Source organism: Symphalangus syndactylus, chromosome 9, assembly GCF_028878055.3.
Source record: "Symphalangus syndactylus isolate Jambi chromosome 9, NHGRI_mSymSyn1-v2.1_pri, whole genome shotgun sequence".
In the NCBI taxonomy this organism is placed as follows: domain Eukaryota; kingdom Metazoa; phylum Chordata; class Mammalia; order Primates; family Hylobatidae; genus Symphalangus; species Symphalangus syndactylus.
Window position 1 is genome coordinate 70,822,633 of NC_072431.2, and position 20,540 is coordinate 70,843,172.

Here is a 20,540-nt window from a genome sequence, read left to right on the forward strand (position 1 = left end):
TCTCCTGCCTCAGCCTCCTGAGTGGCTGGGATTACAAGCATTCCCCACTATGCCTGGCTAATTTTTGTATTTTTGGTAGAGATGGGGTTTCACCATGTTGACCAGGCTGGTCTTGAACTCCTGACCTCAGGTGATCTGCCCGCCTTGGCCTCCCAAAGTGCTGGGATTACAGGCATGAGCCACTGTGCCTAGCCAGAAAGTTTGCATTTCTAACAAGCTCCTCGGTGAAAATTATGATGGCCAGGAATGACAGTCTGAGAACAACTGCTCTGAAAGATTTTATCTGCGACCCAGAGCTTTGACCTTTTTGGGGATTTGGTGTCACGTCCTCACTGCTAGAGTCTGGCTTTTGGTTCCTTTCTTTCTTTTTTTTTTTTTTTTTTGAGACACAGACTCCCTCTGTCACCCAGGCTGGAGTGCAGTGGCACAATCTCAGTTCACTGCAACCTCCACCTCCCAGGTTCAAGTGATTCTTCTCTCTCAGCCTCCCAAGTAGCTGGGATTACAGGCATGTACCACCATGCCCGGCTAATTTTTTTTTGTATTTTTAGTAGAGATGGGCTTTCACCATATTGGCCAGGCTGGTCTCGAACTCCTGGCCTCAGGTGATCTGCCCGCCTTGGCCTCCCAAATTGCTGGAATTATAGGCATGAGCCACTGCACCCAGCCTTAGTTCTTTAACAAAATCTGTCATTGCTCCCAAAATCACGTGGTAGGGGTTATTCATTCTTCCTTGAGTTTAGCTTGTTTATCTTTGTTGTTAATAAAATGTAAGTTTCAGACATTTCTTTTTTTTTTCTTTTAGGGACAGGGTCTTGCTCTGTTTCCCAGGCTGGAGTGCAGTGGTGCCATCACAGCACACTGCAGCCTCCCACTGCTGGGCTCAAGCAATCCTCCCGCCCTTGCCTTCTAAGTGGCTGGGACTACAGGCACACACCACCACAACTGGCTAGTTTTTGTTGTTATTGTTTTTTAGACAGAGTCTCACTCTGTGGCCCAGGCTGGAATGCAGTAATGCAGTCTTGGCTCACTGCAAGCTCTGCCTCCTGGGTTCAAGCAATTCTCCTGCCTCAGCCTCCCGAATAGCTGGGATTATAGGCATGCGCCACCATGCCCGGCTAATTTTTGTATTTTTATTAGAGATGAGGTTCCACTATGTTGGCCAGGCTGATCTTGAACTCCTGGTCTCAAGTGATCCACCAGCCTCAGCCTCTTAACAGTGCTGGGATTACAGGTGTGAGCCACTGCGCCCAGTTTGGCTAGTTGTTTTGTTTTGTTTTTGTTTTCATTCATGTTTTTTTTAATGTGGTAGCTGGAGTCTTGCTGTTGCCCAGGCCCTCCCAAAGTGGTAGTATTACAGGCGTGAGCCCTCACTCCTGGCCTAGGAGGTCACTGTGATACCCTGTTTGAAGGGGATGGGGCCTGGACAGAGCAGAGGCTATGATGGGAGTGCCCTCTTCCCTTCCCGTCTATGACTCTTGTTGCCCTTGCCCAGTTTTCTCCACTTCCATTTATTTTTCATTTATTTATTTATTTTTAAAGACAGGGTCTCACTCTTTTATCCAGGCTGGAATGCAGTGGCATGATCATAGCTCACTGCAGCCTCCACTCCTGGGCACAAGTATCCTCTCACCTCAGCCTTACAAGTAGCTGGGACTATATGCATGGGCCACCATGCCAGGCTATTTGTTTTATTATTGAGTAGAGATGGGGGTCTCCCTGTGTTGCCCAGCCTGTGTCAAACTCCTGGCCTCGAGCATCCTCACACCTTCCCCTTCCAAAGTGCTGGGATTACAGGCCACCCCGCCCTGCCGCCCCAGTCCCTGACTGTCCCCACTGGCCAGCCCCAGAAAGCCCAGCAACGAGGGAGACAGGCTGGGGCAGGAAACACACAGCAGCCTCCTCTCGCGCCCACTTTATTAGGGGGCAGGTGCGGGAGGACCTAGGCCTGCTGTGCCTGCAGTAGCGCCCGCACCTGGCGGATCTGCCAGTCGACACTGGAGCGTGCAGTGCCGCCCAGGGCACCATACTGCTCCACACTGTGCCCGTAGTCCCACACGCAGCTCACGTCACCCGAGAACAGGGGGCTGGGGAGAGAGGAAGAGGTGGACCAGGGTGCCGGGCCACCCTGGGCTCCAGGCACCCAGGCTCACTTCCTAGGAGGCAGCATGGGGAAGGGGATGGGCCACACCTGATGGTCTGCAGCTCCTGCAGTGACAGCTGGTTGAGGGCGACCCCCTTGGTCTCGGCCATGAACACAGCTTTCCCGGAGGCCTCGTGGGCCTGGCGGAATGGCATCTGGGTGCCAGGGAGGAAGATGGCACTGAGGCAGCTTTCTCCATACCCTGATCTGCCTCCATTGCCTGCACCCGCTTCCTTTTTTTTTTTTTTCTTTTTGACACAAAGTCTCGCTCTGTTGCCCAGGCTGGAGTGCAGTGGTGCGATCTCACCTCACTGCAACCTCCACCTCCCAGGTTCAAGCGATTCTCCTGCCTCAGCCTCCCAAGTAGCTGGGATTACAGGAGTGTGCCACCACACCTGGCTAATTGTTGTATTTTTACAACAAAAGAGATAGGGTTTCACCATGTTGACCAGGCTTGTCTCGAACTCCTGGCCTCAAGTGACCCACCCACCTTGGCCTCCCAAAGTGCTGGGATTACAGGGGTGAGCCACCAGCCTGGGCCGCTTGCGCCCATTCCTGAGCTCCCCCACCCTCTGGGGGGCACCCCATCTCCTCACCCTCCCCCTGGCTGCTACATACTTACCCCTTTGCGGACCAGGTAATAGGCAAGGTCAGTGGCCAGCATGTCGGGGCTGAGAGCCTGTCCCATGTTCTCTTGGTGAATCTGGGGGCACAGGTCAGCGAGTGGTGAGCCCTGGGGACCCCGGGGTCTGAAGCTGCCAGGCCCAGCCCCTGCCCCTCTGCCACGATGTCCCTGCCTTGGGCAGATCCTCTCTTACCCACTCGGCTCTGTCTCACTCTCAACTTGAACCATCTTCTCATAATTATCGATAATATTTACGTGTGCTATTAACGCTTACTGGCCTGTATATTTTACTGGCCTTTATGTTTTCAAAGAGTCCTTATCTTTAGCATACATCAGATGTTCCTGGAGGATTTGTTTTCTGTTTTAGGAGACAGGGTCTTGCTCTGTTGCCCAGGTTGAAGTGCAGTGGCCATTATAGCCCTCTGAAGTCTGGACCTCAAGGGATCTTCCAGCCTCAGCCTCCCGAGTAGCTGGGACTACAGCCATGCACGCCACTGTGCCCAGCTAATTTGTTGTTGTTTTGGGCTTTTTTTGAGACAGGGTCTTGCTCTGTCGCCCATGTTGGAGTGCAATGGCACAATCCTGGCTCTCTGCATCCTTGAGCTCCTGGGCTCGAGGGATCCTCCCACATCAGTCTCCTAAGTGGCAGGGACCACAGGTACACGCCATCACGACTGGCTAATTTAATTTTTTTTAATTTTACAGACAGGGTCTGGCTATGTTGCTCAGGCTGGTTTTGAACTCCTGGGCTCAAGTGCTTCTCCTGCCTCAGCCTCTCAAAGTGCTGGGATTACAAGCATGAGCCACCAGGCCTAGCCACTGGAGAATTTACTAAGAAAAAATACAAATTGCTGGGGACTACCCCCAGAGTCTCTGATTCAGACATCTGGAGTGGGGCCTCACATCACATTTCTCAGGACTTCTGAGGTGATGCTGGTGCTGCTAGTTGGGGGACTGGCTTTCAGAACACTGCCTTTTTTTTTTTTTTTTTTGAGATGGAATCTTGCTCTGTCACACAGGCTGGAGCGCAGTGGCGCAATCTCTGCTCACTGCAATCTCCATCTCCTGGGTTCAAGCAATTCTCCTGCCTCAGCCTCCTGAGTAGCTGGGATTACAGGCGTGTACCACCACACTCAGCCAATTTTTATACTTTTAGTAAAGACGGGGTTTCACCATGTTGGCCAGGCTGGTCTCGAACTCCTGACCTCAAGTGATCTGCCCACCTTAGTCTCGCAAATTAATGGGATTACAGGCATGAGGCTCTGCACCCAGCCAAGAAACACTGATTTCAAGACATATCCTGAACTATTTAGGAATGAAATGATGTGATGATGGGAATTTGCTTCAAAATAAGGGGGTAAAGGAGTGGGAGAGAGCTGTGGGTAAAGACAGCTGGAGCCAGGACGTCCGTGAGTTGATTATCATTGAAGCTGGGTGTCGGTACATAGGGTTCATTATGCATTCTCTAGCTGTTATATACATAAATTTCCCATAATAATTGATTTTAAAAGAAATCAGCCAGGCAAAGTGGCTCATGCCTGTAATCCCAGCACCTTGGGAGACCAAGGTGGGAGGATGGCTTGGGGCCAGGAGTTTGAGACCAGCCTGGAAAACATAGGGAGACCCTGTCTCTACAGAAAATAAAAAAAATTAGCCAGGCGTAGTGGCGCATGTTTGTAGTCCCAGCTACTCTGGACACTGAGGTGGGAGGATCACTTGAGCCCAAGAGTTTGAGGCTGCAGTGAGCTATGACCGCACCACTGCACTCCAGCCTGGGTGACAGAGAGTGACCCTGTCTCTAAAAAATGTTTTTTAAAGATATTTAATTTAATTTAATTTAATTTATATATTTGTAGATGTAGTTTTACTCTGTAGTCCAGGCTGGAGTGCAGCGGCATGATCTTGGCTCACTACAACTTCCATCTCATGGGTTCAAGCGATTCTCTTGCCTCAGCCTCCTGAGTAGCTGGGATTACAGGTGTGGGCCATCATGCCTGGCTAATTTTTGTATTTTTAGTAGAGATGTGGTTACGCCATGTTGGCCAGGCTGGTCTCAAACCCCTGACCTCAAGTGCTCCATCTGCCTCGGCCTCCCAAAGTGTGAGATTCCAGGCATGAGCCACTGCACCTGGCCTTTTGTATATATTCTTTTTTTCTTTTTTTTTTTTTTTTTAGACGGAGTCTTGCTCTGTCTCCCAGGCGGGAGTGCAATGGCGCGATCTCGGCTCACTGCAAGCTCCGCCTCCCGGGTTCATGCCATTCTCCTGCCTCAGCCTCCCGAGTAGCTGGGACTACAGGCGCCTGCCAACACGTCCGGCTAATTTTTTGTATTTTTAGTAGAGATGGGGTTTCACTGTGTTAGCCAGGATGGTCTCGATCTCCTGACCTCGTGATCCGCCCACCTCGGCCTCCCAAAGTGCTGGGATTACAGGCTTGAGCCACCGCGCCCGGCCAGATTTTCTTTTTTTAAAGAGTTCTGGTCAGGCCAGTTGACAGGCCCCAGGCCCCCTGAGTCTCATCTACTTCCACTGCATGGCAGCAGTTTCTGTCCTTTCCCTGTTCCCCAGGAGCAGAAGCGAGCACACCTCTCCTTCCCTGCCCCAGGTCCTCCAGCCCCACCTCGCCTCCTCCCAAGGCCACCCTCCCCGAATGCCCACCCCAGTGCCTGGGACCTAGGGGAGGAGAAGCAGGTGGGTGATGTCTTGCCTGCAGTGTAGAGATGACGCCAGTGGCCACCTGGAGCACGGCACTCATAGTGTCTGACACTTCAAACACAGCTTCCTTGTCCTCCTGGGAGGCACATGGCAGGAGGTGAGGGCCTAGCAGCCCCCTGGCACCCAGGGTCCCCACAGCCCCACCCCCCCACTGAGGCATCCCCACTGCCTTCCATGGGAAGAACACTCAATACCCCAACAAAGGAAGGGCAGAGAGTCCAAGGGCAGCCACGGATGCGGCTGCGTGCACAGGATGGGAGGATGTATGGCAATCCCGGGGTGGGGCCCTGCCTGGGTGTGCCAGAGCCCTGAGAACCGGCACGTAGTAGCCAGGCCTCCCCCGGCCTCGCACCTGTAAGTCTTTGTTGTAGGTGCTGGGAAGTCCCTTGAGGGTCATCAGGAGCCCGGCACACTGCGGGAAGAGGGAGGCACAGGGGCTGGACACGGGATCCTGCCAACTGGCCACCCACCATCAGCCCAGAGGCCCCGCCCCTCCCCCTGCCTTGCTCACCCGCCCAAACACACGCCCAGCCTTGCTCCGGATCAGCTCCAAACTGTCGGGGTTTTTCTTCTGGGGCATCAGGCTGCTTCCCGTGCTAGGGACAGAGGTGCTGGCGCTGAAGGGGCTGGACCCTTGGCTGGTCCAGCGGCGCACTGGCCAGGTCTGGCGGAGGTGGGGCGGGGAGGAAGGCAGCCACGTCCGCGGGGGGCGGGGAATACAGAGGCCGGCAGGGGCAGATGGAGGTGGCAGTTCAGGGCTTACCTGTAGGCATCTGAGAGCTGCACGAAGCTGAATTCCTTGGTGCAGTAGAGGATGAGGTCCTCGGCCATCCTGCTGAGATGGGTCATGCACAGCGAAGCCCAGAACAGGAACTCGGCTGGGAGAAAAGTTTCCCAGTCACCAGGCCTCTCCCATCGCTACCCAGCCTGACCATATAGAGGGCAGGAGGACGTTAGGCGGTGGGGGGACCCGGCTAAATTTTCATTTTTCGTAAAGATGGGGTCGTGCTATGTCGCCCAAGCTGGTCTGAAACTCGGGGGCTCAAGCAATCCTCCTGCCTTGCCCTCCCAAAGTGCTAGGATTACAAACGTGAGCCACTGCACCTAGACTGTTTTTTGTTATTGTTGTTGTTTTAAATAAACCAGCTTTACCGAGTTATCACTCACAAACAATTTATCCATTTATTTATTTATTTTTGAGATGGAGTCTCGCTCCCATCACACAGGCTGGGGTGCAGTGGCCCAATCTCGGCTCACTGCAACCTCCACCTCCCGGGTTCCAGCGAATCTCCTTCCTTAGCCTCCCAAGTAGCTGGGATTACAGGCATGCACTACCATGCCCAGCTAATTTTTGTGCTTTTAGTAGAGATGGGGTTTCGTCATGTTGGCCAGGCTGGTCTTGAATTCTTGACCTCATGTGGTCCACCTGCCTCGGCCTCCCAAAGTGCTAGGATTCCAGGCATGAGTGTGAGCCACCATGCCTGGCCTATTTATTTTTATTTTATTTTATTTTTTGAGATGGAGTTTTGCTCTTATTGCCCAGGCTGGAGTGCACTGGCACAATCTCGGCTCACTGCAGCCTCCGCCTCCTAGGTTTAAGCGATTCTCTGGCCTCAGCCTCCTGAGTAACTGGGATTACAGGCACCTGCCACCACACGCCCAGCTAAATTTTGTATTCTTAGTAGAGATAGGGTTTCACCATGTTGGCCAGTGCTGGAATTACAGGCGTGAACCACCATGCCCCACCCAATTTACCCATTTAAGGTTTATACTTCAGTGTACAATATCACCACAACCAGCCTGTCCATGGAGGTGTGGGAGGAAACCGGAGAGAAGCTGGGCTGAGGGACTAAAGTAAGGCACAGGGCAGGGGACTGGCTCCCCAAGACTCACCCACAAAGTCCCGCTCACTAGTGGCATCCATGCTGTTGAGAGTGATGGCCCCAAAGTTGAGTTCTGGGGGGTAGGAGGAAGCAGGGCTAAGCTGGAGGACAGGGAGTGGCCCCCTCTCCCCCAACTTGGTTGCCCAGCCCTCTCCCCTGATCAGGGTGGAGCGGCAGCTGGGGGAAGGGATCTTTTGCACAGTCCCAGGAGGGAGGCAGGAGCCCTGAGTCTCTCAGTACCAGGCATCCCTGCCATGAGTGACCCCTGGACTTGATGACCTCAGTGCCCATAGGCAATGAATGAAGGTTTCACCAGGAGCCACAGGCCCCTGCCCTCTGGTTTCAGGTGTGTCTGCGGGTCCTGGCGGGTGCTGAGGGTGATTCTCCCTGGGGAGGAGGGGCAGGACATCTCACCTGCTCGGAGCAGCTCTCGGTCCACACCCAGGGGATTGCCTGCAATGGCCCCACTGCAGGGACAGGGATTCATGGTGACCAGGGCTCCTGGCAGGCAGCCCTGACACACACACACACACACACACACGAACGCACACACAGAGAACCAAGTCCTGGTTGCCAGGGCAACCAGCTGGCGCTCAGCCTCTTCCCTGGCCCAGTCTCCTTGGGTACAGAATACTTGTCCCCAAGTGTCCACAAAACACTTGTCCCCAAGCACCAAGTCACCCTGGGTGCAGGACACTTGTCTCTTGACACATGTTTCCATATGTCAGGCTGAGGGCAGCAGGCTGGGCTTGCCAGGAGCCTTGCTGGAGGGCTCTGGCCCTGCTCGGACAGATTCAATGGCTTGGTCATCCCCACCTTAGCGAGAGCTGGGGCTCCATGCAGGGTCCCCCGCTGAGCAGACAAGGCGGTTTTCTGTCCCACTCTGCCCTTCCCAGCTCTGTCAGTCCCTAAGGTTATGCAGCAGCCACCCCCACCAGGCCCTCGGGGCACTGGTGCCTCACCCACCTCCCCAGGGGCAGGACATCGATCCGCTTCCGCACCTCCAGCAGCCGCTCAGAGTCTCGGGTCAGCGCCACGGCGTGGCTGTGGGAAGCCAGGGGCAGGAGGGTCAGGGCAGCCAGGGTCCTCCCCTCTAGCACGGCCCCTGCACTTCACCTGGCTCACCTCAGAATCCAGTGGCTCCAGCGGATGGGCTGGGCCCTCTGCAAATGGGTGTACCCCGGGAAGAGAACGTCACGTTCCCTGTGGGAGAGGAGGAGCAGAAGGTCGGGTGGAGGCTCGCGCAAGGCCTGCCTGTGACACTGGGACCCTGCAGGCCTGGGTCACCCCTGGAAAAAGTGTCGCCCTGCAGCACTCCACCTGAATGAGGGATCTGGTGATCTCCCAGGGACAAATCGGTCTTAAGGGCAAAAGAGGCTGGAAGTGGGACCGTGTGAAGCAAGGACTGGGCCTGAGCTGTGCGGCTTCCTGCAGTGAGGCTTTGCCAGAAACACCCGAAGTCCAGCCTCTGTCACTCAGCATCTCCGAGTAGGGGCCAGAACAGGGGAGGAGGACCGTGTTGGGTATGACTTGGCTGTGGGAGGTTTTGTTTGAGGACCCTAGAAATAGCTGGGGCTCATTCAAGGGCTGCTCTGAGCAGGTGAGATGCCCTGCACCTCATTCAAGTAGGCAGGGCAGAGGCACAGGTGCTGTGAGTGATGGTCCTGTTTTCTTGTTGTTTTGTTTTGTTTTTGTTTTTAGAGACAAGGTCTCGTTCTGTTGCCCAGGCTGGAGTGCAGTGGCACGATTGTAGCTCACTGCTGCCTCGATCTCCTGGGCTCAGGCGATCCTCCTGCCTCAGCCTCCTGAGTAGCTGGGACTAAAGGGACATGCCACCATGCCCAGCTAATTTTTAGTTTTTTGTAAAGATGGGGTCTTGTGGCCAGGCGAGGTAGCTCACGCCTGTAATCCCAGCACTTTGGGAGGCTGAGGCGGGCGGGTCACGAGGTCAGGAGATCGAGACCATCCGGGCTGACACGGTGAAACCGCATCTATACTAAAAATACAAAAAATTAGCCGAGCGTAGTGGCAGGCGCCTGTAGTTCCAGCTACTCGGGAGGCTGAGGCAGGAGAATGGCATGAACCCAGGAGGCAGAGCTTGCAGTGAGCCGAGATTGCGCCACTGCACTCCAGCCTGGGCGACAGAGCGAGACTCCATCTCAAAAAAATAAAAAAGATGGGATCTTGATATGTTGCCCAGGGTGGTCTGAAACTCCTGGTTTTAGGCAGTCCTCCTGCCTTGGGCTTCCAAAGGGCTGGGATTACAAATATGAGCCACCATACCTTGGCCTTTCTTTTGTTGTTGTTGTTTTTGAGAAAGAGTTTCGCTCTTGTTGCCCAAGCTGGAATGCAGTGGCGTGATCTTGGCTCACTGCAACCTCCACCTCCCAGATCCAAGAGATTCTCCTGCCTCCCAAGTAGCTGGGATTACAGGTGCCCACCATCACACCCAGCTAATTTTGTGTATTTTTAGTAGAGATGGGGTTTCACCATGTTGGCCAGGCTGGTCTTGAACTCCTGACCTCAGGTGACTCACCCGCCTCAGCCTCCCAAAGTGCTGGGATTACAGGCGTGAGCCACAGCGCCTGGCCTGTTGTTTTAAATAAACCAGCTTTACGGAGATATCATTCACAATTTACTCATTTAAAGTTTACACTTTACTGTACAACCATCACCACAACCAATTTTAGAACATTTGCATCACCCCATAAAGAAATTCTGTACTCAAGGCCAGGCATGGTGGCTCAAGCCTTTAATCCCAGCACTTTGGGAGGCCAAGATAGAAGGATCACTTAAGGCCGACAGTTTGAGACCAGCCTGAGCCACATAGCGAGACCCTGTTTCTACAAAAAATTTAAAGAATTCACGGCTAGGTGCAGTGGCTCACGCCTGTAATCCCAGCACTTTGAGATCATGAGGTTGGGAGATCCAGATCATCCTGGCTAACACGGTGAAACCCTGTCTCTACTAAAAATACAAAAAATTAGCCAGGGGTGGTGGCGGGCACCTGTACTCCCAGCTACTGGGGAGGCTGAGGCAGGAGAATGGTGTGAACCTGGGAGGCAGAGGTTGCAGTGAGTGGAGATCGCGCTACTGCACTCCAGCCTGGGTGACAGAGCAAGACTCCGTCTCACAGGTGGGGCACACCTGTGGTCCTAGCTACTCAGAAAGCTGAGGTGGGAGGATCACTTGAGTCCAGGAGTTTGAGGCTGCAGTGAGCTATTACCGAGCCACTGCACTCCAGCCTAAGTGACAGAGCAGGATCTCATCTCTAAAGACAATTTAAAAAGTTAAAAATTAAAAAATTAAGCCGAGCGCAGTGGCTTATGGGTGTAATCCTAGCACTTTGGCAGGCCGAGGCGGGTGGATCACCTGAGCTCAGGAGTTCAAGACCAGCCTGGCCAACATGGCAAAACCCATCTCTACTGAAAAAAATACAAAAATTAGCTGGACATGGTGGTGCACACCTGTAACCTCAGCTACTTGGGAGGCTGAGTCACTAGAATCACTTGAACCTAGAAGGCAGAGTTTGCAGTTAGCTCAGATGGCACCACTACACTCCAGACTAGGCGACAGAGCAAAACCCTGTCTCAAAAAACAAAACAAAACAAACAACAACAAAAAATTAAAGAAACCCTGAACTCAGTAGCAGACACTCCCTGTTCCTCCTAGCAGCCCCACCCCACCTGCTGGGTGACAATTCTTGTGCCCTTGTTTTCCCCCAAGTCTGTGCAACAGGGGTCACAGGGAGTTGAGGAAGAGGAGGGGTCTCTGACAACACATGGAGACTCCTCAGCAGCTCTTCGTCCAGGTCTACAAGGAACAAATCCAGTCCCAAAGACACCAGGTCCCAGAAGCCAAAGCCTGAAATGAGGCTAGCAGGAGGCAGCCTTTGGCTCCGTCTTTTGCCAGATGGGCTGGGTGGGGAGGCGAAGCTTGGGATGGGGGATCTGGGGGACAGGCAGGGTGGGGAGTGACTGGCTGCTCCAGGCACAGCCAAGCTAGCTGTGCTTGGCTTGGCTTCCTGCCCTCAAATCTGCAAATGGTGAGTTTTCTTTTTCTTTTTTCTTTTTTTTGAGACAGAAGTCTCGCTCTGTAGCCCAGGCTGGAGTGCAATGGCGCGATCTCAGCTCATTGCAACCTCTGCCTCCCGGGTTCAAGCAGTTCTCCTGCCTCAGCCTCCTGAGTAGCTGGGATTACAGGCGCACACCATCACATTGCCTAATTTTTGTATTTTTAGTAGAGACAGAGTTTCCCCATGTTGGCCAGGCTGGTCTCGAACTCCTGACCTCAGGTGATCCACCCACCTCGGCCTCCCAAAGTGCTGAGATTACAGGCGTGAGCCACCGCACCCGGCCCCACGAAGGGTTAGTCTTCTCTGCCTGCTGAGCTGGACTGGCATGGGAGTATTGGGGCCTGCAGGAAATGGCCCACTCCTGGCTGCTCTGCCTCGATCCTGGAGTTCTGGGATGCCCCTGTCCCCCAGGGCCTGGCACCCCCACCCTGTTCACCCCTGCCCCCTAGGTCTCCTGTTCAGGCTGCCATCACACCTCTGTCTGCCCCCTGGGTGTCCCTGTAGGACTCACGCCTCTGCCCGATCCACCATGGTCCTAATGAGCTCCCAGAGGAGGCCCGAGAGCGTGGAGCAGGTCTGCCGCATCCACAGCCTGAGGTCCGTGACCACCTGTGCGAGGAGGAGGAGGTGCTCAGGGAGGCCGACGTGATGCTTCCCTGAGGAGCCAGGACCGCTGCAGAGCTCTAACTGCCCCCTGGGCTCCTCAAGTTTGGGACAACACGGAGCAGGGGGATGGAGGGGCTAGAAGCACCTGGTCATTCCGGCTCCGTCCCGTGTGCAGCTTCCCTGCCGTTTCACCAATGAGCTCCTGGAAGTGAAGGGAGACCCAGGGTCACAGTCTATATCCCCAGAGGAGTCAACCCAGGCAGGGCAGGGTTCCTCATCAGCCCTGTCAACCTACCTCCATACCCCAGGGCTCCGGGTCCTGCCCAAATCTCTTGCCATTTCTGCTGAGGCCTGTTGTTCTTTTTTTTTTTTTTTTGTAATTTTTGTAGTTGTGGGACCACATTATGTTGCCCAGGCTGGTCTCGAACTCCTGGCCTCAAGCAATCCTCCCACCTCAGCCTCCCAAAGTGCTAGGATTATAGGCATGAGCCAGGGCGCCTGGCTCATGTCCTGAGGTCTCGCATGCTGTCTGCCAATGGCGAAGTAAACAGAATGATGGTGCTAATGCTCAAAGTGGCCCTGGGCAAAGTGGAGAGGGGAGGCCAGGAAAGCAGTGGGGCTCCAGGGGTCGTACCTTCAGGCGGCGCTCATTGGCTGTGTGGATGTCCTCATCATTGGAGTTAAGTTTGAAGATGCCCTGGGCCCACTCCTCAGCCACCTATAGCAGGTAGCAGCAATGCCAGAGGTCAGGTGAGCAGGCATCAGCAGCCAAGAGAGCCCCTGCCCTGGTCCCACCCTATCCCTGATGACTGACTGTCCCTGTCCAGGAGCTAAGTCCTGGAAGCGCACCCTGGGAGGGGGCATCTCAGGCCCAGCACACCTTCACCCATGAGCCATGTGGGCCACAGGGGTCATTAAAAGATGGAGAGAGGTGATCATCAAGGCACACAGTTAAACAGCACTTGAGAATATAATTAGTTCAGTGTGAAACCACAGATGGGCAACATTGCACTGTTTGCTCAGGGATTTGGTGGGAGCCTGGGGCCACAGGAAAGGGGCCTTGGGTGGGGCTTGGGCCACGGCGAGTACCTTATCTAGGCCATGGAGTATCTGGTCCATCTCGGCCTTGGTGAGGAGCCCTGCCTTCTCCAGGCCCCTGCTGTAGGCTTTGCTGCCTTGAACATCCACCTTCCAAAGGTGCCGGTCGTAGGAAATGGACGCGTTGAACTTCTCCATGATGGGGTCCACTGCACCCACAAACCGGCCACCCCAAAGCTTCCCACTCTGGCCAGGAGAGCAAGAACAATTAGTCTCTCCTCCACCCTCCAGAACAGCACTTCTTGCAAAGAGTCTTCGGGAAACTTATCAAGTCTGATGGTAGCAGGGGCATCAGATCATTCTAACTGGGCAGACAAGGAGGCTGAGACCTTCCCAGAGTCACCACCCTGGGAGTGAGCATGGGAACGTGGCTGAACACCAAAAGTTTGAGTTCTTTTTTTTTTTTTCTGAGACAGATTCTCACTCTGTCGGCCAGGCTGGAGTGCAGTGGTGCCATCTCGGCTCACTGCAATCTCTGCCTCCCAGGTTCAAGAGATTCTCCTGCCTCAGACTCCCGGGTAGCTGGGATTACAGGCACGTGCCACCACACCCAGCTAATTTTTGTATCATTAGTAGAGATGGGGTTTCTTTTTTTTTTTTTTTGGAGACGGAGTTTTGCTCTTGTTGCCCAGGCTGGAGTGCAATGGTGCGATCTTGGCTCACTGCAACCTCCGCCTCCCAGGTTCAAGCAATTCTCCTACCTCAGCCTCCTGAGTAGCTGGGATTACAGGCATGCACTACCACGCCTGGCTAATTTTTTGTATTTTTAGTAGAGACGGGGTTTCTCCATGTTGAGGCTGGTCTCAAACTCCTGACCTCAGGTGATCCACCCACCTTGGCCTCCCAAAGTGCTGGGATTACAGGCGTGAGCCACTGCGCCAGGCCCGAGATGGGGTTTCACCATGTTGGCTAGGCTGGTCTTGAACTCCTGACCTCAGGTGATCCTCCCGCCTTGGCCTCTGAAAGTGCTAGGATTACAGGCATGAGCCACTGTGTGTGGCCTTGAAGTTGGGGTTCTTTCCAACCGCATGGCACCCCTCCAAGGAGATGGTGGCAGGGCCTGAGGCACCCCTTAGACCACAGCAGAGCTTCTGGAACCTTTCCCACCACTGACCAAGGAGCCAGGTGCCATCCTAATTGTTGATACAACCCTCTGGGGTAGGCACCAATACAATTCCACTATGAAGAGGGGGAAACTGAGGCACAGAGCAGCCTGCTCTCACCTGGGGTGGGAGACCCAGGGCTGTGGCCCAGCAGTCTGAAGTCAGAACCTATGCTTTTCACCCCTGTTCCACCAGGGCTTCTGGACTTGGCTTTGGTGTCCTGAACCTTTGCTGCAGGGACAGGCAAAGAGGCCTTGAGGGTCTCTACCAAGCTTAAGTGCCCTGCAACTCTCTCCCTCACAGCTTGGAGCTGGACTAAGATCCCAATTCCTACCACTCCCTTGGCTCTGAAAAGCACCCTGACACCCCCCATTGTCACTGGCCTTCTAGGAGGTCGCTGGGTGATCCCTTACTCCCCAGGAGCCAAGAGCAGAGGAATGGTATGTAGGCATCTACGTTTTGTTCGTTTTTTTTTTTGAGATAGAGTCTCACTCTGTTGCTTAAGCTGGAGTGCAGTGGCATGATCTCAGCTCACTGCAACCTCCACCTCCTGGCTTCAAGCCAATTTTCCTGCCTCAGCCTCCTGAGTAGCTGGAATTTTAGGTGTGTGCCACCACACCTGGCTGAGTTTTATTTATTTTATTTACTTATTTATTTATTTATTTATTTTTTGAGACGGAGTCTCGCTCTGTCACCCACGCTGGAGTGCAGTGGCGCGATCACGGCTTACTGCAAGCTCCACCTCCCGGGTTCATGCCATTCTCTTGCCTCAGCCTCTCCGAGTAGCTGGGACTACAGGCGCCCGCCACCACGCCTGGCTAATTTTTTGTATTTTTAGTAGAGACGGGGTTTCACCGTGGTCTCGATCTCTTGACCTCGTGATGCGCCTGCCTCGGCCTCCCAAAGTGCTGGGATTACAAGTGTGAGCCACCGCACCCGGCCGAGTTTTATATTTTTAGTAGAGACGGGGTTTCATCATGTTGGTCAGCCTGGTCTCGAACTCCTGATCTTAGGTGATCCCCTGACCTTGGCATCCTGAAGTGCTTGGGATTACAGGCATGAGCCACCGTGCCTAGCCTGTTTTGTTCGTTCAAAAAAATCTTTTTTAATTCTTTTTTTTTTTGAGATGGGGTCTGTCTTTGTCACCCAGGCTGGAGTGCAGTGGCGGGATCTTGGCTCACCGCAAGCACCACCTCCCAGGTTCACGCCATTCTCCTGCCTCAGCCTCCTGAGTAGCTGGGACTACAGGTGCCCGCCACCATGCCTGGCTAATTTTTTGTATTTTTCTTTTTTTCAGTAGAGACGGGGTTTCACCGTGTTAGCCAGGATGGTCTTGATCTCCTGACCTTTGATCTTCCCACCTCGGCCTCCCAAAGTCCTAGGATTACAGGCGTGAACCACTGCACCCGGCCTTTAAATTCTTTTTTAGACACAGGGTCTCACTTTGTTACCCAGGTTGGAGTGCAGTGGCACCATCATAGCTCACTGCAGCCTCAAACTCCTGGGCTCAACCAATCGTCTCGCCTCAGCCTCCCCAATAGTTGAGACTACAAGCATGCGCCACCACACCCAGACATTTTTTAAAAAATTTTATAGGACCGGGAGTGGTGGCTCACGCCTGTAATCCCAGCATTTTGGGAGGCTGAAGTGGGTGGATCACGAGGTCAGGAGATAGAAACCATCCTGGTCAACATGGTGAAACCCAGTCGCTACTAAAAATACAAAAATTAGCCGGGCATGGTGGTGTGCTCCTGTAGTCCCAGCTACTTAGGAGGCTGAGGCAGGAGAATCGCTTGAACCCAGGAGGCGGAGGTTGCAGTGAGTCAAGATCACGCCACTGCACTCCAGCCTAGGTGACAGAGCAAGACTCTGTCTCGAAATAAATAAATAAATAAAAATAAAAAATTTGGTAGAGACAGGGTCTCGCTATGCTGCCCAGGCTGGTCTTGAACTCCTGGGCTCAAGCCGTCCTCCAGCCTCAGCTTCCCAAAGTGCTGGGATTACAGGCATGAGCGTAGGCACTGGCCACATCTATGTTTTGAAAGATGGCAGAGGCCAGGGCATGGGACAGAGCGGGGAGGGGGTACAGAACACCTGGGGAGCAGCCCTAGTGCCCAGGACTGGGAGGAGGGTGGCGCAGAGATGGGCATGTCACTTCACTTCACTGACATCCTTTTTGTGGAAGGGAGTCTACAATGGCCAATGTGGATATATATCCTCCTCTGTCCCCCTGCAATGCCCCAGACTTCTATTAACCACCTGGCCTGGCACCTATTATTAAACCTCAGGGGCCGGGTGTGGTGGCTCATGCCTGTAATCCCAGCACTTTGGGAGGCCAAGGTGGGCGGATCACGAGGTCAGGAGATAGAGACCATCCTGGCTGACACGGTGAAACCCTATCTCTACTAAAAATACAAAAAAAAAGTTAGCCGGGCATGGTGGTGGCGGGCGCCTGTAGTCCCAGCTACTTGGGAGGCTGAGGCAGGAGAACGGCATGAACCCGGGAGGTGGAGCTTGCAGTGAGCTGAGATCGTGCCACTGCACTCCAGCCTGGGCGACAGGGCAAGACTCTGTCTCAAAACAAAAACAAAAACAAAAACAAAAACCTCAGGGTTGGGAGGCCCAGGCAGGTGGATCGCTTGAGGTCAGGAGTTCGAGATCAGCCTGGCCAACCTGGTGAAACCTCATCTGTACTAAAAATACAAACATTAGCCAGGCACGGTGGCAGGCAGCTGTAGTCCCAGCCACTTGGAAGTCTGAAGCAGGAGAATCACTTGAATCCTGTAGGTAGAGGTTGCGGTGAGCAGAGATGGCGCCATTGCACTCCAGCTTGGGCGACAGAGCAAGACTCCTTCTTAAAAATAATAATAATAAGATAAGGATAATAATAGTACCTATCTGATAGCCTTGTTGTGAGCATTTAATCAGATGATATTTGCAAATTGCATACACAACACGGTGCCTGGTACTCAGGAAGGACTCGAGAAATGCCAGCAGTTACTAAGGGAGGGCTGGCGGGGGATAGGACATGCTTCAGCTCCACTCCTGGTTCCTGTATGCACCCCAGAGACCTCTACAGTGCTCTGGCCCTGAGCTGTGAGCTGATCCCTCCATGCCCAACAGCCCCAGCTGCCAAAGGACTCTGCCCTGCAGAGGCAGTCTCCACCCCCACCCCATCTTTCAGCTGGTCCTGCCCCTTAACCCACAGCTGCCCCACCAAGCCTAGATCTCCAGCAAAGCACCACATGGGGCCCTGGTCCTGATCACTGAAGCCAGCCAGTCAGAACTGGGGCCAGCCTGCCTCTCAGCCACGAGCCTGGCACTGCCTTCCCCAGTGGGCTCCTGGGCCACCCTGCCTAGGTTGTTAGTAATAAAAACAACTACTTAATAAGTGGAGCTGCAGCCAAACCAATTAGTGCCAACCTACAGGAAGGCCTGGGGCAAGCTGAGGTCACCTGGAACAGTGGGCTTTTTGGAAGCCAGACCACTCTGCTCTAGAACCAATCTCCTATCTTTACTGGCAGGCATAATAGGACCCCACAGGGACATCAGAGTGAGGTGCCTCCCCTTGGGCACTGGGGAGAGTGGAGGCCCAGTGTGGTAGCAGAAGGTGATACTCCAAGCCAGGACACATCTGGGCCAGAATGATCTCTTCAGGGCCAGGGGATGGGGCACTGAGTTGGGCTGGGTTGAATGAGCAACAGTCAAGGTCAAATGTACATGGGAAATACCAGTTTTGGTTTTGGGATTTGTGGGGTTTTTTTCTTTTTTTGAGGTGGAGTCTTGCTTTGTCACCCAGGCTGGAGTGCAGTGGTGTGATCTCAGCTCACTGCAACCTCCGCCTCCCGAGTTCAAGGGATTCTCCTGCCTCAGCCTCCCGAATAGCTGGGACTACAGGCACCCACCACCACACCCAGCTAATTTTTGCATTTTTAGTAGAGACGGGGTTTCACCACGTTGGCCAGGCTGGTCTCAACTCCTGACCTCAGGTGATCCACCCGCCTCGGCCTCCCAAAGTGCCGGGATTACAGGTGTGAGCCACCGTGCCCGGCAGGTTTTTTTATTTTCATTTTTTTGGAACTGGATCTCACTCTGTTGCCTGGGCTGGAGTGCAGTGGTGAGATCATGCTCACTGCTGTCTCAAACTCCTGGGCTCAAGCAATCCTCATGCCTCTGCCTCCTGTGAGACTACAGGTGTACGCCACCACACCTGGGTAATTTTCAAAATCTTTTTATAGAGACAAGGCCTCACTACATTGCCCAGGCTGGTCTGGAATTCCTGGGCTTCAGCAATCCTCCCGCCTCGGCCTCCCAAAGTAGAAATATCAGTATTGTTGTGGTTAGCCACCATTTATTGAGCACCTACTGTTGCTCAGCCCCGTGCTAGGGATTTGACATATGTTATTACGGCCTTTTATGAAGTGGGCAATATTACCCCTATTTCACAAATGAGGAAACAGGTTTAAAGGGCTCAAGCGACTGGTACAGAAACCAAGTCTGTTTGGCTCCAAAGTCCAGGCCCTACCCCCCTGCCATGACCCAGAAGCTTGCAGGGCACTGAGCTTGCAGGGCACTGAGAAAGAGGAAGCGAATTTTTAGCTAATGAAGGCCAGAAGGGCCTGGAACCCAGACCTCCTGCTTCCCGGAGTTCCCTTCATCAAGCATCAGGTGAACAGCCCCTTTCACCTGAAGGGTCCAAAGCAATGGCCTCATAATCTAGTGCCTTACAGAGTGAGGTCGACAGCAATTATTACGCCCATTGCCAGATAAATCAACTGTGGCCCAAGGAAGGAAACCTCTGCCTGGGAATCCAGCATCTCAGTGGTCAGGAAGAGAAGCCAGGAGCCCTTGACCCTAAGGAGCAGGGTCCAGTGAAACAGGAAGGGACCAGGCACCAGGGTTGCTGGAGCCACAAGGCGAGGTCCCCTTTTTCGTGGCTCTTTCCACATGCCACAGTCAAGGACAAGAACACTTAGGGGCTGAGCCTTATTCTACAAACAGGGACAATTGCTCTAGCAGAAGGGATGAGGTGTGGGGTGGGACCTCACAGGAGGACACGTGGGAAGAAGGAAGGAAAAGGTGGAAGGCTGAAGGTTTGGGAGCACTTTTCCTGGCCACGCAGGCATCACTGTGAGGTGAGGGCAGAGCCACTCTACCCCTCGTAGTATGGGTTGGTGGGTTTGCCACAAGGGCTGCCTGGGGACACTGGTGAGTCCCGGTAAAGGTGACTGCTGAGCTCCAGAAGATGCGCCCGGGAGGGTTGGGAGTGCAGGCTTCCTGGGTAATTTTCAAAATTACTTCCTGGAGGGCGATTCCCAGCAGGGTGGCCCGAGGCAGGTCTGGCGCCCCCACTCTCGTTTGGAGGCTGGGAGGACCGAAGTCCCCGAGGTCCCACTCACCTCCGAGGCCATGTTGGGTGGTTCCTCGTCGTCCGGAAGCTTCAGTCCTCCGGGCCTGGAAGACAAGACGGGACTGACGACCTCCTTGGCTAGCAGGGTACCCCGGGCCGGGCTGGCTCCGAGCTCTGGGCACTGCCCTTGACTGAGCGCAGCTCTTGGGGACGTGGACGTGAGCATGCGCCACAGTTCTCGGCGTCCTCCACGCCCGTCCCGCCCATCCGGCCGTCGCGCACTCACCTCCGCCTGGCCGCACGGATACTGTCGCGCCCGCCACTGACCAGGGCTTTTCTGGCCGGGATGGCATCAGCAGCCGCCCGGTCCTGTCCCCACCCCTGGCGGCGGCCGCGCCAATAGGAGGCCGCCCGGCGGGGTGGGCTGTGCCTCCATCCTCCAATCCTGGCCGTGGGCGGGGACACCTCCGGCTGAGCTGGAGGCTAAGCGGCCCCGGGGCGGAGGAGCGGGCGGGGAAAGGGTTGGGGGGACCCCAACGGGGAAGGGGCCTGGGTTGGGGTTGGGGAGGGTAGTGCCCTGGCGTTCACGCTGTGGTCAGCAGACACGCAGGGGACCGGAGACTCGGGCCAGGGGTAGAGGCTATGACATCAGGCCCGGGCCTGGGGGGTTCACAAGATATACAAGGTGAAATGGCATGTTCGCTCATTCATTCATTCATTCATTCATTCATTCATTCATTCAACAAACACGTACAACTACAGAGAAAGGCATCAAGGAAAAAGGAAGGAGCATCAGAAAGCCTGTGCCAGGCGCGGTGGCTCACAGCTGTAATCCCAGCACTTTGGAAGGCCGAGGTGGGAGGATCGCTTGAGGCTAAGAGTTGGAGACCAGCCTGGGCAATATAACAAGATCCCGTCTCTACAAAAAAATTAATTAAAAAAA

The 20,540-nt window shown here is 54.3% G+C and overlaps 1 protein-coding gene across 7 annotated transcripts; it reads right to left on the minus strand.

Annotated features, from left to right (window-relative positions):
- Window positions 1-1,510: 1,510 nt before the first annotated feature.
- On the minus strand, window positions 1,511-19,980 carry ASL (argininosuccinate lyase). Of its 7 annotated transcripts, XM_055292985.2 has the most exons (17): window positions 19,884-19,980; window positions 19,647-19,701; window positions 13,136-13,330; window positions 12,681-12,764; window positions 12,192-12,248; window positions 11,952-12,049; window positions 8,491-8,568; window positions 8,332-8,409; window positions 7,780-7,832; window positions 7,376-7,438; window positions 6,246-6,360; window positions 5,994-6,078; window positions 5,835-5,894; window positions 5,475-5,558; window positions 2,766-2,846; window positions 2,192-2,298; window positions 1,511-2,087 (listed from the first exon to the last, which is right to left on the minus strand). In XM_055292985.2, the coding sequence occupies exons 2-17, from the start codon at window positions 19,656-19,658 to the stop codon at window positions 1,943-1,945; spliced, it is 1,395 nt and encodes a 464-aa protein (XP_055148960.1). In that variant the 5' UTR covers window positions 19,659-19,701; window positions 19,884-19,980; the 3' UTR covers window positions 1,511-1,942. The 7 variants fall into 7 exon arrangements, with proteins under 7 accessions (XP_055148960.1, XP_063502458.1, XP_063502459.1 ...); XM_063646388.1 differs by lacking the exon at window positions 8,332-8,409 and having other exon boundaries at window positions 19,884-19,970; XM_063646389.1 differs by lacking the exon at window positions 2,192-2,298 and having other exon boundaries at window positions 19,884-19,970.
- Between the last annotated feature and the right edge of the window lie 560 nt (window positions 19,981-20,540).